The sequence below is a fragment of the Suncus etruscus genome, chromosome X (assembly GCF_024139225.1).
Source record: "Suncus etruscus isolate mSunEtr1 chromosome X, mSunEtr1.pri.cur, whole genome shotgun sequence".
Classification (NCBI taxonomy): Eukaryota; Metazoa; Chordata; class Mammalia; order Eulipotyphla; family Soricidae; genus Suncus; species Suncus etruscus.
This window is the reverse complement of record NC_064868.1, coordinates 67,144,807-67,164,278: the sequence shown is the minus strand read 5'-3', so window position 1 is coordinate 67,164,278 and position 19,472 is coordinate 67,144,807. Positions and strand designations below refer to the sequence as shown.

At 43.2% G+C, this 19,472-nt stretch overlaps 2 protein-coding genes across 2 annotated transcripts in view; both read right to left on the bottom strand.

Annotated features, from left to right (window-relative positions):
- PCDH11X (protocadherin 11 X-linked) overlaps positions 1–19,472 on the bottom strand; it is a 1,221,358-nt gene that overhangs the window by 1,124,681 nt on the left and 77,205 nt on the right. The gene's annotated exons all lie outside the window — the stretch shown is intronic.
- Positions 3,515–19,472, bottom strand: part of CYLC1 (cylicin 1) — a 50,336-nt gene continuing 34,378 nt past the window's right edge. The window contains exons 5-7 of the mRNA XM_049766918.1: positions 6,191–6,304; positions 3,808–4,053; positions 3,515–3,619 (exon numbers count right to left, since the gene is read on the bottom strand). Of these exons, the coding sequence (XP_049622875.1) occupies positions 3,515–3,619; positions 3,808–4,053; positions 6,191–6,304 (465 nt within the window). The remainder of the gene's footprint in view (positions 3,620–3,807; positions 4,054–6,190; positions 6,305–19,472) is intronic.

Here is a 19,472-nt window from a genome sequence, read left to right as displayed (position 1 = left end):
GGTGTATTTGAGTAGGAGACTGGTAAACGCCAGCATGCAGAGCAGCAAGGTTCCATGCCAAGCTTAGGGGTGGCTCTGTGGCTTGGGCTACTGCTTCGGGCATGCTGCGTCCACAGGCAAGACCTTAGTGGGGTCCATAAATCCTCAGTGGGAATAAGTGGGAACATGAAGCGGACAAATATGAAATAATGATACCACATGCACTATGTGTGGGGTCAACACATCTCTGGCAGGAGTGTGACTAAGTGAATATTCAGGCAAGGGAGTATATAAAGGGAAAAAAAGGCAGTCATAACATGAAAGGAATATGCAATGTACATTGTTTGATTTTAGAACAAATACACATAGCTTTAGGTGGTTTGTAACCTTAGAATAGAATAGGTTTCAGTTAGGAGTTAGAGGATAAAAGGAAGACTGAATTCTTACATATCAAAGAAGTTCCTGGCCCTAGGTGTCATTACTGATGTAAATTAAAGGATAGCAGGAAATCCTGGTTTACTCCTGATGACAAATATTCTTAACCTGAGGGAAATAGTATTCTAGCTAGGAGCTAAGACCCACTTTCTATGATATGGTAATAGAAAGAGAATAACACTAAAGAAAGGGGTGCATAATTATACCTAGTAAAATAGCCTAATTCTACACTGACCAAATCTGTTTGTAAGCAGTTATTCAAAGTGATAGGGAGAGTCCCTGAGACAGAAATCATTTGATGTTATGCTCAAAGGCAGGGAGAGAAGACCATTGTCTTGAAGATGCTAAGTTTTGACTTGGCCTTAGGAAGTAAAAAAGCTGACAGAAAGAGAGGTAGCTGGCTGCACTTTGAGTTGCAAATATACTAAGCCAGCAGGGAACTTCTAGCAGCTTGCTTTGGTACTGAAATTCCTTTAATGACTGCTGGATAGCTAAGGCCGAATTTCTATAGTATAGCAGAAACGAATTAAAAGGAAAATGTTAAGTCACTACCAAAGTAAGAAGTATGACAGAAATATCGCCAGTGATCCACACAAGAGGCAATGATTGAGTTCTCCAAACGGGCCTTCTGAAAGATATTTCTTGGGAGGAAAATTAGGCACTGCACCAGGAAAGCCAAAAGCCACGTCTGGTGCATGCTTCCTTTTGCGGGTAGTGACAGGCTACCCCCAATAGCCTTCCCTTTCCTTCCTCCCATACTCCGGGGCTATCCTGCCTGCAAAAGCCTTCCCTCTACTTTCTTTCTGACACCAGGGCTATGTGTTGGCACCTGCCCACTACCCAGTAGGGTGAGTGCCAGGGAGAAGTTTAAAGGTGACCCAAGGACTTTGCCAATCCCCACCCTTCAAAAGAGAAGTGCATATCAGGAGCAAACTGGTGAACTTCTGACTTCCAGCCCGAAAACTGAACTCGTTAGTGTTCTTGGAGCCAGAAGCTTTTGATAGCATGGGAAGCAGCAAGGCTTCATTCCGAAGGCCTTTATGCCAAGCTTAGTGGGGGCTGCCATGCTCGGGCTGCTCCCCACAGCCTTTCCTACTCCTTCTCTAGGACTCTGGGGCTATCCCTGGGCACCCACTCAGGGTGTCAGCAAGGTGAGTGCCAGGTAGGAGTTTAAAGGGGACCCATGGCCTTCCTAACTCACACCCAGCACAAAGTGGTGCAATTGGGAGGAGACTGGTAAACTTCGGCTTCCAGCCCAATACTGAACTCTTTTCTGTTCTGAGAGCCAGAAGCTTTTGACAGCATGAAGACCAGCATGGCTCCATGGAGAAGGCCTTTTAGCCAAACAAGATGGGCTCTGGGGCTTGGGCTACCACAACAGCCTCCTCTTCCCTTTCTTTCGCACTCTGGGGCTATCCCTGGGCATCCTGTGGCCAAGCATGGTGGGTGCAGGAGGGAGTTTAAAAGGGACCTTTAAAGGGGGTTCGGGCTGCACCAAACAGCCTTTCCTCTTCTTCCTCCCAAACTCAGGGGCTATACTTGGGAAACCACCTAGGGAGCCAGTGAGGTGGGTTTAGAGGAGTTTAATGGGGAACCCAGGCCTTCCGAACTTCCACACTTCACAAGAGGGGTGGAGTTGGGGAGGGCATTGTTAAACCTCCTGCTTCCATCCCAATACTGAACTCTTTCCTGTTCTGGGAGCCAGAAGCTTTCGCCAGCATTGGGAGATGCAAAGCTCCATGGCAAAGGCCTTTTGGGGGCAGCAGGGCTTGGGTAGCCACCAGAAACCTTCTCTTTCCTTCCTCCCAGATTCCAGGGCTATCTATGCCTTGGCACCTGCCCAGGGGGACAGCGAGGTGGGTGCTGGAGAGGAGTTTAAATCGACCCCAAGAAGTTAAACAACTTCCACCCTTCACACAAGGGGTGCATTTCGGGAGGAAACCAGTGAATTTCTGACTTCAACCCTGATACCGGACTCTTTTGTGTTCTGGGAGCCATAAACTTTCACCATCATGGGAAGCAGCAAAGCTCCATTTTGAGGTTCTTTTTGACATACTTAGGGTATGCTGCAGAGCTTGGGATGTCCTCAGCAGCCTTCCGTCTTCTTTCTCCAAGACTCTGGAGCTATCCCTCTGGGAACCCTCTACAGATCCAGCAAGGTGGGATCCTGGGAGGGGTTTGAAGGGGATCCCCAGGCTTTCAACAACTCCCACCCTGCACAAGATGGGTGGGTTTGAGTAGGAGACTGGAAAATGTCTGGCTTCCATCTGAATACAGGACTCCTTTCTGTTCTGGGAGCAAGAAGTTTTCGCCAGCATGTGGAGCAGCAAGGCTCCATGCCAAAGGCCTTTTGCCACACTTAGGGATCTGCAGAGATTGGGCTACAGCCAACAGCCTTCCTTTTACTTCCTCCTATACTCCGGGACTATATCTGGGCGACCACCCAGGGGGCCAGTGGGTCCCAAGGAGGAGTTAAAAGGGGACCCCAGGCCTTCCCCAGCCCCCACCCTTCACAAGAAGAACGGAATTGTGGGGGATACTGTTAAACTTCCAGATTCTAGCCCAATACTGAACTCTTTTCTTTTCTGGGAGCCAGAAACTTTTGCCATCATGGAGAGCAGCAAAGCTCAATGTTAAATGACTTTTTGCCAAGCTTAGGGGATGCAGTAGAGCCTGGGCTGCCCCCAACAGCCTTCCCTCTCCTTTCTCTCCGAGTCTGGGGCTATCCCTGGGTGACCGCCCTGGAGGCCAGCAAGGAGGGTGCTGGGTAGAATTTTAAAAGGAACTCTAGACCTTCCCCAACCCCCACCTTGCAAAGATGGGCGCATTTGTGGAGGAGACTTGTGAACTTCTGGTTGCAGTCCAGTACTGAACTCTTTCCTGTTCTGGAAGCTAGAAGCTTTCACCAGCATGGGGAGCAGCAATTCTCCATGCCAAAGACCTTTTTTGGCAAGCTTACAGGGGGTTACGGGGCTGGGACTGCCCCCAACAGCCTTACCTCTTCTTTTGCCTGGACTGCTGCGCTATTCCTGGAAGCTCTCCCTGGGGATCAGCAATGTGGGTGCTGGGGACAAGTTTAAAGGGGAACACAGGGCTTTGCCTACTTCCAATCTACACAATTGGGAAGGATTTGGAAAGGAGACTGGTGAACTTCCAGCTCCAGCCGAATACCGATCTCTTTCCTGTTCTGGGAGCCAGAAGAGTTCTTCAATATGGTGAGCAAAAGGCTTCATGCAGAAGGCCTTTATGCCAAGTATAGGGGCTGTGGAATTGGGCTGCCCCCAACAACCTACCCTCTACTTTCTCCCAGACTCTGGGGCTATCCCTGGGAGCCGCCCTAGGGATCAGCAATGTGGGTGTTGGGGATAGTTTAAAGGGGACCCAAGGCCTTACCCAACTCCCAAATTGCACACGAGGGTCACATTTGGGGAGGAGACTAGTGAATTTTCTTCTTCTTCCAGCCCAATACCGAATTATTTTGTTCTGTGTGCCAGAAGCATTCACCAGCATGGGGAGCAGCAAGGCTCCATGCTTAAGGCTTTTTTTGCCAAGCTTATGGGGAGCTGTGGGGCTTGGGCTGCCCCCAAATGCCTTCCCTCTCCTTTCATTTGGACTCCGAGGCTTTCTCTCATCACCTGCCTAGGGGGCCAGCAAGGTGGGTGTGGGAAAGTTTAAAGGGTATGCCAGGTCTTTTCCATATCCCACTCTGTACAATAGGGCCAGATTTGAAGAGGAGACTGTTGAACTTCTGGATTCCAGCCCAATACTGAAATCTTTTCTGTTTTGGGAGCCAGAAGCTTAGCCAGAATGGGGAACTGCAAGGCTCCATGCTGAAGGTCTTTTTGCCAAGATTAGGGGGGGCTGTGGGCTTGAGCTGCCCCCAAAAGCCTTCCCTCTCCTTTCTTCTGGCCTCCAGGACTATACCTAGGTACTACCCCAGGGACCAGTGAGGTGTGTGCCTTGGAGGAGTTCAAGGGAGCATCCCCACCCTGCATAAGAGGGGCACATTTGGGGAGGAGACTGGTGAACATCTGGCTTCCAGCTGGATATCAAACTCTTTCATATTATGGGAGCCAGAAGCTTTCTCCAACATGAGGAGTAGCATGTCTCCAAGCTGAAGGCGTTTTTGCCGAGCTTAGTGTGGGCTGTGATGCTCGAATTGCTCCCAACAGCCTTCTCTCTCCTTTCTCCCAAACTCTCAAGTCCGAGGGAGCCTGTCCAAGGGGTCAGCAATGTGGGTGCCTGGGACTAGTTTAAAGGGGAACCCAGGCCTTCTCCAACTCCCAACCTGCAACGAGGGGCACATTTGGGAAGGAGACTGGTGAACTTTTGCTTTCATCCCAATACCGAAATATTTCCTGTTCTGGAAGCTAGAAGCTTTTGCCAGCATGGGGAGCAGCAAGGCTCCATGTGGAAGGCCTTTGACCCAAGCTTGCAGGGGCTGTGGCCTTGGGCTTCCCCCAACACCCTTCCCTCTCCTTCTTCCCTGGGCTCCTGCTCAGGGGTTCAGCAAGGTGGTTGCCGGGTAGGAGTTTAAAGGGGACCCCAGACCTTCCCCAATCCTTACTTGCAAAAAGAACAACTTTTTGGAGGATACTGGTGAACTTTTGGCTTCCAGGCCAATACTGAGCTCTTTTCTGTTCTGAGAGACAGGAGCTTTCACCAGCATGGGGATCAGAAAGGCTTCCATAACAAAGGTATTTTTGCCAAGCTTAGGGTTGTTTGTGGGGCTAGGCTGCAGGGCTTGGACTACCCCAGAACAGCTTTTGCTATCCTTTCTCCTGGACTCTGGAGCTATTCTTGTGCATCTGACCAGGGGGTGGGTGCCTTGTAGGAGGTTAAAGGGGTCCCCAGAAGTTCCCCAAGCCCCATCCTGCACTAGTGGGGCTCATTTGGGGAGGAGATTGGTGAACTTGCAGCTTCCAGCCCAATACAAAACTCTTTCCTCTTCTGGGAGCCAGAACTTTTTGGCAGCATGGGAAACAGCAAGGCTCCATGCCGAATGCCTTGTTGCTAAGCTTAGGAAGAGCTTCAAATTTTGGGCTGTCTCCAACAGCCAACTCTCTCCTTTCTTTCTGTCTCTGGGGCTATCACTGGGTGCCCCCCAGGGGACCAGCTTTGTGGTTGCTGGTTACTAGTTCAAAGAAAACCCCAGGCCTTCCCCACCCCCCCATCCTGAAGAATAGGGGTAGCTTTGGGGAGGAGACTGGTGAATTTCCGGCTTCCAGCCCAATATCTAACTCTTTCCTGTTATGGGAGCAGGAAGCTTTCTCCATCATGGTAAGCAGCATGTCTACATGCAGAAGGCCTTTTTGCCAAACTAAGGTGGGACTGTGGGGCTCGGGCAGCCCCCAATAGCCTTCCCTCTCCTTTCTCCAAGACTCTGGCTTATCCCTGGATGTCTTCCCAGTTGACCAGCAAGGTGTAGTTGAGTAGGAGTTTAAAGGGGACCCAAGGCCTTCCCCAACACCCACCCAGAACTAGTGGTGTGCATTTGAAGAGGAGACTGGTGAACTTTCGTCATCCAGCCCAATACTGAACTCTTTCCTGTTTTTGGTTGCCAGAAGATTTCTCCAGCATGGGGGCAGCAAAACTCTATGCTGAAGGCCTTTTTGCCAAACTTGGGGAAGACTGTGGGGCTCGGGTTGCCACCAACTAATTAACTCTCCTACTTTCTGGATTCCAGGACTATCCCTGGATGCCCAGCCAGGGGTCAAGTAATGTGGATGTCAGGTAGAAGTTGAAATGAGACCCTAGGCTTTTCCCAAAATTCCACCCTGCACAAGTGGGGCGTATTTGGAGAAAAGAATGGTGAACTTCCAGCTTCCATCCCAATACCAATCTCTTTCCTGTTGTGGGAGTCAGAAGCTTTCACCAGCGTGAGGAGCAGCTTAAGGCCATTTTGACAAAGTTAGGGGTGTCTACAGAGCTCGGGATGTCCCCCAACAACCATCCCTATCCTTTCTTTCCATCTCCGGGGCTATCCCTGCATGCCTGCCCAGAGGGCCAGCAAGGTGGCTGCCAAGTAGGAGTTTAAAGGGGTCCTCAGGCCTTCCCAAACCCCCAAATGAATAAGAGGTGCATCTTTGAGGAGGAGACTGGTGACCTTCCGGCTTCAAGGCCAATATAAAGCTCTTTCTTTTTTTAATATATAAATTTTATGTTTATCATAGTGGCTTACATATCTTTAATAGTAATATTTTAGGTACATATTAACAATGATTGAGGGGAATTTCCATCACCAAATTTGTACTCCCTCCACCATCGTTTTCATCTTGCATCCCATGTCCCCCACCCTTCCCCCCGGGCTGCTAGAATGAGTGGTCCCGTCTGTGTCTATCTTACTACTTAGTGATCATACAGCTGTTTGGTCTCGGTACCCTCCATTATTTCTCCCTCTATTTGAGAGGCAGAACTAGATAGTTTCAGTTATGTGGTTTTGGTTGAAAAGAAAAGCAATAAAATTGGGTTAAAATCCAATAAGCAGAAAATGGGCAGAGTCCTTCTAGAGGTTCTCAACCTCAGTTTGAGAGAGGAAAGGGAAAAAGGAATTGAAACACCAGGACAATACAAAAAGAAATATCAAATAAAATATCCAGTGAGCACTACAGCAATAAAGACAAGTACCACATAATAGCTAAGGTCCTGAAATAAAAACATGACAGAGTGCAACAAGGAAAAAGAAAGAAAAAATATGGAGACACCAACTTCAATATCCACACCAAAACAAAGAAGTCAGAAAAAATTAATAAAAATAGATAAATAACTAAAAATATTATTTTGTGCTTTTTATTTCCTGCATAGGCACAATAAATATTGGGGACATTAGAGAGGGAATTACCTTGGCCTAAGAGATACAGGGTTTCTCCATCCTTTATGTATACTCTCATGGGATTAATTATAGACCCCATTGCATTTTCATTTACTCTCCCCTCAGTGCTTTTGTGGTATATGGAAGTACTCTGCTCCGTCATGGGTGAAAGAATCAGACCTCTGTATCTACAGATCTTGATATCTGCCCAGGTCAAGGAATGGAGCTTATGATGAGGTCTTTCTTTGTGGTTCTAGAAGTTCTGTTCCTTCATTGTCATTTTAATCTGTGTTCTGTAGTTGGTGGTCTTGGTTATTGAGCTGATCCTAGGATGGAGCCTGGGATAGTCTTTCCTTATGTTTCCAGAAGATCCGTTCAGTTGCAATTATCTTAGTCAGACCTCTAGGATTAGAGATCTTGGTTGTTGGAAAGATCGTAGACCGAAACCTAGACTAGGGCTTTTTTTTATTGGTCCCAGGATACATACTTCCCAGTCATTGTTGTAACAGTCACTCATCTGTAGATAGCGACCTTGGCTTTTGCACAAATCAAAGGGTGACCAGTCCTCTGATTTATTCTTATTTTTAGCAGGTGAGGTAAGAAAATCTGCTCTTAGATCAAGTTGTTCCCATTTCCTCGATGTCAGGATATCATATTAGGACTGGCACATGTTGGTGCCAGAGCAGTATTGAGAATGTCCTGGAGGGGATTTAGTTCCTGGAGGTGTTGTTGAGAACTGTGTCATTTCTATGTTTGGGATCCAGGGTTCAAGGCTGGACGATCAGTGTCTAATTACCTGGGGTCTAAGTTGGGTCCACATGACATATGTTCAAGGTGGGAGGTGCCCTTGTATTGTAAAAAATTGAGTTCTTATCTCTAGTAGATAAGAGCTTGTTTTTATAAGTAAGATTCCCCCTTTATTTAGTATGCCTTTGCAGGAAGAAATAGCACTGGTGCATTTTGAGGTGGAAAGAGAAGAAAACAGAAACAAGACAAAAAAATAAAAATATATATGTTCACATATATATAAAGAAAAAAGATTTTTAAATGAATTTTAAAAAGTAAGTCAAGGTACAAAGTGATGTAGGAGGCCTCCTTACATTTGGGGAAAATGGATTAAAAGGTAGTGTTATATAGGCCTTAAACTTATGATTTAAGTATAAGCTTCCCCATTGTCTTTTGAGGTTTTCTTGTGGGGTGTGGGCACCAGGGTGCCTTTTCGTCACACACCATGGCCTTCTTGAGATTAAGAAAAGATTTGCAGCAGAGAGGTCTTGGGTAGAGCTCTTGCAGTGGGGATCCTTTTGGAACTAAGTCCGTTATCAAGCAGCAGTGCATGTTAGGGAGAGGTGATAAGGAGGGCTACACAGCATGAGACAGCAGGGGTGTTATATTTTCTTGCCGGGAATGAGGTGGGTTTGAGTGGGTGTCCCTTCATTTGGGTGCTGGGTTGGGGTAAGAGGCTGGTCTTGGTGCCTAATGTATTAAGAACTGAGGGTGAAGAGTTTTAATAAGGTGGGAAATCAGGTTGGGATTGGGGGATGAAGGGATAGTTGGATTTCTGAAGAGGGGAGAAGGGATAGTATATGGGAGGGGCTAATACCCTGTAAGTATAGGTTGTTTACAATTTAGGTTTGGCTCTCAAGAAGGAGTCCTATCTTTGTGTTCTTGCCCATCTGTAAACATATAGAGGTTAGCTTAGATATAGCTTAAGAAAAAAGGTGGGGAGAGCAAGATATAAGCTGGGTACAGAAAGATAGGTAAATATAGTACATGTAAGATAAAGAATCTAATAGATCAACTTTTAGACACATATATCTAATAATCAACTTTTAGATATATACATGTAAGGTAAAGAATTTAATAGATCAACTTTTAGATACATCTAGAGTACTAAACGCTGTGTTAGTGAGGTATATCTTTATAGGTGTTTACCCTTTGTAGTATTGTCCACAGCACCATATATATCAATTTTCCTTTCTTAAAGAGGAGGTAACAGTGTGATTTTTATTTGACATGGATTAAATTGATTATAGTGAGGAGGAAAAGGTAGAAGAGGGAGAGGGTTAAAAAGAGAAAGAAAGGAAAAAAGTAGAGAGAAGAGAGGAGAAAAGAGCAAGGGAATGTTAGTTTGCTTGAATGTGTTCAATGAGTAGGCCCTGTAGTATAAGTCTGTGGATCCCAGTTGCTGCTTCAGTGTTCTGGTTGGTCACATGCTTCAGGACCTAAAAGAGGGAATAACCTAGAGATAAAGGGTATATTAAAGGGTTTTATCAACACATTTTCATATTGCAAACTGACTATAGTATCCAGTTTGACTGAGCACCGAGGTGCCACCTTAGGTTGTCCACCCTTTGTATCCAAGAGCCCCTATGGACAGAAAAGCTGAGAGATTATTTTAAATATAGTAAGATTAAGGCATTAAAACATATTGTTTTGAAATGCTTACGTTGGAGTCAGTGTCTTCCCATCATATTCATTACCTATAATCCCGTATAAGATCCCTAAGAAATTATTATGGGCCTTTGTAGTAAAAGGCTGATTAAATACCTGTTCTCTCTACGCTGCTGGTTCTGCTGTTGCTGGTTTCTTTATGGTTTAATGTGTAGTTGAGGCTTTGTGTTGTTCCTCTTTCATTTGTTTTGGGCACTACTTCCCAGTAAATGTTGACTATTACAGTGTTTGGTGTTTCTACCCTGTTAAACCCTGTTATTTAATCATGGAGTATTGGTTGCATATATGGTGTATGTTCAAGTTACTTCAGAATAGTGCTATCATTCTGTGTTTATCTTTTATCTTCTGGCTTACTTCATTTAACATAATATTTTCTAGATACATGTATGTTGCTACAAAGTCTATGATTATATCATTTCTAACTGCAATGTAGTATTCCATTGTGTATAGATATCACATCTTCATGATCCACTCATCTGTTGTTGGACATCGAGGTTGGTTCCAACTCTTGGCTATTATACTGAATGTTGTGATAAATAGTGTAGTGCACACATACTTTGGGATGAATATCCTTCTGACTAATGGGTATATACCCAAGAGAGCAATTGCTGGGTCAAGTGGCAGCTCAATTCTGAGTTCCTTGGGCACTCTCCAGACTGTTTTCCATAGGGGTTGGACTAGAGGGCATTTCCATAAGCAAAGGATAAGAATTCCTTTCATACCGCATCCCCACCAACATAGATTGTTCCCGTTATTTTTGATGTTAGCCATCCTCACTGGTGTAAGGTGATATCTCATTGTCTTGATTTGGATTTCCCTAATGATGAGTGAAGGTGAGCCTAATTTCATGTGTTTGTTGGCCATCTTTCAGTCTCCCTCAGTGGTGTCTATTTATTTCGTCTCGCCATTTTTTAGGGCTTTATTTGATTTTGGGGATCTCAGTTTTCTGAGTGCTTTGTATATTCTAGATATCAGCCCTTTATCTGACTTGAGTGCAAAGATTTTTTTCTATTCCGTTAACTGTCTTTTTGTATTTAGTAGAATTTCTTTCACCATGCAGGAACATTTTAGTTTGATGTAATCCCATTTATTTATGTTTGATGCTAAAGTTCTTGCCATTGGTGCTTCATCCTAGAAGACATTTTTTGATATATAGGTCTTTGAGTATAGAAATCTTTCTTTTTCGGGCCCGGAGAGATAGCACAGCGGTGTTTGCCTTGCAAGCAGCCGATTCAGGACCAAAGGTGGTTGGTTCAAATCCCGCTGTCCCATATGGTCCCCCGTGCCTGCCAGGAACTATTTCTGAGCAGACAGCCAGGAGTAACCCCTGAGCAATGCTGGGTGTGTCCCAAAAACCAAAAAAAAAAAAAAAAGAAAGAAAGAAATCTTTCTTTTTCTAAGCCAGAAGCTTTTGCCAACATGGGGAGCAGCAATGCTTTATGCAAAATGATTTTTTGTCAAGCTTACACAGGCTATGGGTCTTGGACTGCCGCCAACAGCCTTCCCTCTCCTTTTTCTTGGATTCTGGGATATCTTTGGGAGTCAGCCCAGGGGGCCAGCAAGGTGGTGCTACGTAGAAGTTTAAAGGGGACCCCAAGCCTTTCCCAACTCTCACCCTGCACAAGAGGGGCACATTTGGGTAGGAGACTGGTGAACTTTCGGCTTCCAGCCAACACCAAAGTCTTTCCTGTTCTGGAGCCAGAAGCTGTTGGGGGAGCAGCAAGGCTCCGTGCAGAAGGCCTTTTTAGCAAGCTTGGGGGGGCCTGCGGAGCTCAGTTTGCCTCCCAACAGCCTTTTTTTCTGCTTATTTTTAGACTCTTGGGCTATCCCTTGGAATCAGTCCAGGGTGCCACTGAGGTGATTTGCTGGTGAGGAGTTTATGGTGGACCCCAGACCTCCCCCAACCCCACCCTGCATAAGAGGGGCAGATTCAAGAAGGAGACTGGTGAACTTCCATCTTCCAGCCAATACCAAACGCTCCTATTTTGGAAGCCAGAAGCATCGCCAGCATAGGGAGCAGCAAGGCTCCATGCTGAAGGCATTTTGGCCAAGCTAAAGTGGGGCTCAAGCTGCCCCCCAACAGCCATCTTTCTCCTTTTTTTTTGACTCTGGGTATATCCTTGGGCACCTGCCCAAGGGGCCAGCAAGGTGGGTGCCAGGTAGAAATTTAAAGAGGGCCCCAGAATTTACCCAACCCTCACACTGTTCAAGAGGGGCAACTTTGTGGAGTGGGGCTCTGGGGCTCAGGCTGCCCCAACAGCCATCTTCTTTCTTTTTGGCTCCGGGTCTATTCCTGGGTATCTGTCTCCCAGGGGACCAGCCAGCTGGGTGCCAGGTAAGAATTTAAGGGGGACCCCACCCCCACCCTGCACAAAAGGGGCACCTTTGGGAAAAGACTGGTAAACTTATGGCTTCCAGCCTAATACCGAACTCTTTTCTGGGAGTCAGAAGCTTTCACCAGCATGGGAGCAGCAAGACTCCATGTTGAAGACCTTTTTGCTAAGTTTAGAAAGGTTGTGGGGCTCAGGCTGCCCCTAGCAGTCTTTCCTCTCCTTTCTTCAGGACTCCAGAGCTAACCCTTGGTTATGCACAGGGTGCCAGCAAGCTCAGTGCCAGGTAGGAGTTTAAATGGGTCCCCAGGCCTTCCCCCAACCCCCACCATGCACAAGAGAGTTGGATTTGAGGAGTAGACTGGTGAACATTCTTCTTCCAACCCAATATCAAACTATTTCTTGTTCTTGGAGCCAGAAACTTTTGCCAGAATGGGGAGCAGCAAGGCTCCATGCCAAAGGCCTTTTTGCCGAGCTTTGCAGGGGCTTCTGGGCTGTTGCTGCCCCAACAGTTTTCCTTCTTCTTTCTCCTGGACTCTGAGACTAGCCCTGGGCACATGTCCAGGGGGCTAGCAAGGTGGTTGCTGGTTAGATGTTTAAAAGGGACTCCAAGCGTTCCCCATCACCCACTTCCACAAGAGGGGCAGATTTGGGGAAGTTGCCAGAAACTTTCATCCTGCCACTCTCCATGCTCAGTGTGCGGGCTAGTGCCCCCATGTGTAAAGTATAGATAGTTTAATAGGATATCAAAGTTTAATTTATTTTTCAATATACAAAATGCAATATACTGTCCCCCATCCAGACTCACCACCTTACCAGCTCATTTCTATTCCTTTACTCCTTCATAACATCACCTATTATCCCACATTTAACCCTTTTTACATCCAGTTCTTGGCTATTCACGAAGCAGATCATTATACCCACTGAAGACAGCTGTCAAACAGCTCCCAAAGTGAAAAAATAGACTCTCAGTTTGACAAGAAACCAATATGCTGTTGCTATTGATATACGCTCGTGGCCTCCTTTCCTCCACCTCCCTTCATTGTGTTCCTCTGCTTGCTACCATACTCGGTTTCTGAGAAGTCCCCACTCAAAGACATTTCCTGTTATGGGACTGCTGGGAGTTGTTTTGGATATTCCACAAGGTGAAATCATAGACCAAAATGTTGTCCCTAACTTAATACGCCCCAACTATTACTAAAGACATAAAAATGACACATATATATTATTTGATTATCTTAGTTGTATTCCCTTAACAGCTATCACTCTATTGAATATCCTCTTATATAGTGACCATTTTGCCCACTGGTTCTTTTTTTCCTTTGTGATCTGTTAAATAAAAAATTCTGTTAGAAGAGTCTTTCTGTTTTGAGTTCATGTTAGAGCCAAGTTACAGGGATTTTTGGGCTTATTCCTTCGGCCCCCATATGCACCAGTAATAACTTGTGGCATTGTTCCTCTTTTTCATAGGCACATTAAAATGGGAACTATTACATATGCAAATAAGTTCTTATCTAATAGAGATAGGAACACAAATTTTGTAATGCACTGGAGTCTTACATCCTGAACATTGTCATAATGACTTGGATCAGGCCTCAGAAGAATGAGCATTCTCCATACACCACTGAACCATGGATATTATATACAGAATCAACCACAATTGTCTATAACAACACCAGGAAGCAAACCTCTACCAGGGAAGATCCTTCCACTGCCCTGGCATTGACTTACTCTTAAGAGGGTTCTCTTAACACCCAGATGACTTAGCAACAGCAACAACTTGCTTTCAGGGCAGGGCTCTCCACATTGCCCTCTAATGATGAGGTGAAACTAGAAGACACTAGACATTATCCTGACTTCGATGAAGGAGATGCACAGAAACTGAATCTTTAACTACAGAAACCTGAAACCAACAACAGAAAATATGTGAAAAAATTTTACCAGGACCACAGAGAATAACTCAGAGGTTAGAAACCTACTATGCCTGGAGCCCAGAGTTGATAATATACCAGAAAACTTCATGGGTAAGTTCTCCTTTTATTTAGGCTAAGGCGTTTCCTTTCAATTTCCTCCATATTTTTTGGGGCCTATGCAAACAACAATTTCCAATTTCACACTGTTTTATTAGTTTTTAATGTAATGTTTATTTTAGAGATGTGATTATAAAATTACTATATGTTAAGTACATTTTACAGGATAAATTCAAATTTTTTCTGAGAATTAAGTAGTACACTTTATTTATTTTTAATATAACTTTTATTTTGATCAAAGTGGCTTACATATCTTTCACAGTAATATTTTAGATACATATTAACAATGTGTCAGGGGAACTCCCATCACCAAAGTTGTCCTCCCTCAACCCCCGTTCCCATCTTGCATTCCATATCCCCCATTCTCAACCCCCGGGCTACTAGTATAAGCGGTCCCCTCTGTGTCTAGCTTACTACTTACTGATCATACAACTGTTTGTTCTTGATAACCTCCACTATTTCCCCTTATATTTGAGAGGCAGTACTAGATAGTTCAAGTTACGTTGTTTTGTTTGAAGAAAAGAAGAGCAATAAAATGGGGTAAAAATCAAGTAAGCCCAAAATGGGCAATGTGCTTTTAGAGGCTCTCAACCTCAGTTTGAGAGAGAAAAGGGAAAAAGGAAGTGAGACAACACAACCAGACAAAAGGAGATCTCACATAAAAAGAAAAAAAAGAAAAAAAATCTAGTGAGCACTACAGCAATAAAGACAAGCACCACATAATAACCATGGTCCTAAAGTGAAGACACAACAGAGTGCAAAAAGAAAAAAAAGAAAAAATTTGGAGACAACAACTTCAATATCCAAACCCAAACAAAGAAATCAAAAATATAAATAAATAGATAAAAAAAGATTACAGGCCGGGAAGGTGGTGCTAGAGGTAAGGTGTCAGCCTTGCAGGACGGACTGCGGTTTGATCCCCCGGTATCCCATATGGTCCCCCCAAGCCAGGGGCGATTTCTGAGCTCATAGCCAGGAGTAACCCCTGAGCATCAAACAGGTGTGGTCCAAAAACAAACAAACAAACAAAAGATTATTTTGTGCTGTGTTTTTTTCCTGCATAGGCATAGTAAATATTGGGGACATTAGAGAGGGAAATCCTTTGGCCTAAAAGCTACAGGGTTTCTCCTCCTTTGAAGTATACTGTCATGGGAATAACTATAGACTTCTTGCATGTTCATTTACTCTCCCCTCAGTGCCTTTGTGGTGTATGGAAGTCTTCAGCTCCGTCATGGGTGATAAATCAGACCTCTATATCTAGAGATCTTGGTATCTACACAGGTCCAGGAACAGAGCTTATGATGAAGACTTACTTTGTCATTCTAGAAGTTCTATTCCTTCACTGTCATTTAATCCATCTTCTTTAGTTGGTGATTTTGGTCATTACGCTGATCCCAGTATGGAGCCTGGGAAAGAGTCTTTTGTTATTTTCCAGAAGACCCATTCACTTGAAGTTGTGTCAGTCAGACCTTTGGAATTAGAGATCTTGGATGTTGTATAGATCGTAGACCATTTTTAAAGTTGTTTTTTTTTTTAACTCTGATCCTCTAAAAAAAAGAAGAGCTTACTAAACTTTCTGCTTGTGCTTTAATAAGTTCATTGGTGATTCAATAATTTTTAAAAAAATATATTTGCTACTGAAGTTTTTCTTCTTTCCTTTCTCTTTTATATCTTTAGTTTTTTTAATTTTCTATTTTTTAATCATGCTGCTTTTGTTCTCCCTGAAACAAGTATTTTATGATCAGTTATGTCAACTATGGAATTCATTTTCTTTAAATGAATAAAAATATTAAATATATATTTAAAAACAGAGCCACCAATGGATAAATTACCACTTTTGTATGTTTTATCTTGTTTGTTGGAGGAAAGAAGTTATCAATTTGCTTGAGAAAAATCCAGGGTCCCTCAACCAAAAATCAAACGATTGTCACAACATTAAACAAAATAGACAGAAGCTTAAAAATCCAGGCCAGTGAAATCCAATTTAAAATACATGGAATTTACATCTCACCAGTTGTCAACTGAGTCCTTGTCTCAGGCACCAACTGTAATGGAAATTTCATGATCCAATACCAGTATATTGGAGATACATGGGTCTGTAGGCAAAGGCCTATGCAGGCATTACTCCATACACATACTGAAAGGAGTAAATGGTTTTAGTAATCTCTACATGTAAGCTTTCCACTCCTAAGAAATAGATATCTCAGTGGAGAAATGCCAGAATCTCAAGAAAGTGTTTCCCGAGACCCAGCATATTTATTAGGAAAAACTAGACTACATCCTGGAATGATAATAGGGAGGGATCTGGAATAGAGAATAGGGAGGGATCTGGTTAATGCAACAATAGTAGATAAATTAAGGCGGCAAGTTCTATTAATTGTGCAGAGTTGTAATTTGTACATGCTTAGTGGTTAGGAAAGGGCAAATAATCCCACCTTTTCCTGATGATGAGCCATCAGTTGAAAACACAGGTATGTCTGAAATAAAGAGGTGCAAGTGATGCAAGAATGTATGAAAGGTGTCCTTCTGTAAAAGGACCTGTATTTCTTGATTGATAGCGTGAAAAATATTTTCCTGAGAAATCAGCAAAAGCTCTTTGCATAATTTTAATGAGTGGAACTATTGATTCAATTTCCTTTTTAGGCATTGTAAAAACTATGTTATAAGGGTCATATATCAATAAAGTGTGAGTTCATAGCATCCCGTTAATTATTAAATTAACCATCAGTTCCATGTATGATATGATTTGTGATTTATGTTTCGTAAGTATGTATATCAATGCTAGTGGTCCTGATAATTGAACAATGGCAGGTCTTGCTAATTGTAGTGTTTCAAAAAGTAATAACATGCCTTCTCTCCAGGGATAAACAGAGTAGAATGAAATTTTAAAGTTGATCCATAAAAATTTCCTATTCTTTTTGAGCCTCTGTAGTCAGTTGTTTTGGGCTAATCAGGGCAGGTCTCCTTCTAAAGTAAGGAAGAGGTTACTTTGTTCTGAATTAGAAATACCAAGAGAAGTGCATAACCAAATAATATCTCCCAGAAGTTTTTGAAAGTCATAGTGTTTTATTTTTATATTATTATTTATTTTATTTTATTTAAAAACCTTGATTACATACATGATTGTGTTTGGGTTTCAGTCATGTAAAGAACACCACCCATCACCAGTGCAACATTCCCATCACCAATATCCCAAGTCTCCCTCCTCCCCACCCGACCCCCACCTGTACTCTAAACAGGCTCTCCATTTACCTCATATATTCTCATTAATAGGACAAATCAAAATGTAGTTATTTCTCTAACTAAACTCATCTCTCTTTGTGTTGAGCTTCCTGACGTGAGCTGGAACTTCCAGCTCTTTTCTCTTTTGTGTCTGAAAATTATTATTGCAAGAATGTCGTTTATTTTTCTTAAAACCCATACATGAGTGAGACCATTCTGTGTTTTTTTCTCGCTCTCTCTGACTTATTTCACTCAGCATAATAGATTCCGTGTACATCCATGTATAAGAAAATTTCATGACTTCATCTCTCCTGACAGCGCATAATATTATATTGTGTATATGTACCACAGTTTCTTTAGCCATTCGTCTGTTGAAGGGCATCTTGGTTGTTTCCAGAGTCTTGCTATGGTAAATAGTGCTGCAATGAATATAGGTGTAAGGAAGGTGTTTTTGTGTTGTATTTTTGTGTTCCTAGGGTATATTCTAGGAGTGGTATAGATGGTATAGATCGTATGGGAGCTCGATTTCCAGTTCTTGGAGGAATCTCCATATCGCTTTCCATAAAGGTTGAACTAGAAGGCATTCCCACCAGCAGTGGATAAGAGTTCCTTTCTCTCCACATCCCCGCCAACACTGTTTATTCTCATTCTTTGTGATGTGTGCCATTCTCTGTGGTGTGAGGTGGTATCTCATCGTTGTTTTGATTTGCATCTCCCTGATTATTAGTGATGTGGAGCATTTTTTCATGTGACTTTTGGCCATTTGTATTTCTTCTTTGTCAAAATGTCTGTTCATTTCTTCTCCCCATTTTTTGATGGGATTAGATGTTTTTTTCTTGTAAAGTTCTGTCAGTGCCTTGTATATTTTGGAGACTAGCCCCTTACCTGATGGGTATTGGGTAAATAATTTCTCCGACTCAGTGGGTGGCTCTTGTATCCTGGGCACTATTTCCTTTGAGGTGCAGAAGTTTCTCAGCTTAATATATTCCCATTTGTTAATCTCTGCTTTCACTTCCTTGGAGAGTGCAGTTTCCTCCTTGAAGATGCCTGTAGTCTCAATGTCCTGGAGTGTTTTGACTATGTGTTGTTCTATATATCTTATGGTTTTGGGTCTGATATCAAGGTCTTTAATCCATTTGGATTTTACCTTCCTTCATGATGTTAGCTGGGGGTCTAAGTTCAATTTTTTGCAAGTGGCTAGCCAGTTGTGCCAACACCACTTGTTGAAGAGGTTTTCCCTGCTCCATTTAGGATTCCCTGCTCCTTTATCAAAAATTAGATGATTGTATGTCTGGGGAACATTTTCTGAGTATTCAAGCCTATTCCACTGATCTGAGGGCCTGTCCTTATTCCAATACCATGCTCTTTTGATAACTATTGCTTTGTAGTAAAGTTTAAAGTTGGGAAAAGTAATCCCTCCCATATTCTTTTTCCCAATGATTGCTTTAGCTATTCTAGGGTGTTTATTGTTCCAAATGAATTTTAAAAGTGCCTGATCCACTTTTTTGAAGAATGTCATGGGTATCTTTAGAGGGATCGCAGTAAATCTGTATAATGCTTTAGGGAATATTGCCATTTTGATGATGTTAATCCTGCCAATCCATGAGCAGGGTATGTGTTTCCATTTCCGTGTGTCCTCTCTTATTTCTTAGAGCAGAGTTTTATAGTTTTCTTTGTATAGGTCCTTCACATTTTTATTTAGGATTTTGTTTTTTGAAAAAATAAACAAGATAGACAAACTGCTGGCAAAACTCACCAAAAAAGGGAAAACACCCAAATAAGTAGGATCACAAATGAAGGGGAGAGATTACAACAGAACCCCAAGAAGTACAACATATCATGAGGTCATATTATGAACAACTATACTCAGCTCGGATAGAAAACCCAGTAGAAATTGACAGATACTTGGAAAAACACCCTCTTCCAAGACTGGAAAAGGAAGAACTAGAAAGCCTACAAAGACCAATCACCTCAGAGAAAATTAAAGATGTAATTAAAAAACTCCCTAAGAACAAAGGCCCAGGCCCAGATAGATTTACAGGTGAATTCTATCAAACATTCCAAGAAGACTTACTACCACTTTTCCATAGGCTCTTCCAAACCATGGAAAAAACAGGAATCCTCCCCAACTCCTTTTATGAGGCTAATATCACACTCATTCCCAAAGATGGCAAAGACACCACCAAGAAAGAAAACTACAAACCCATCTCA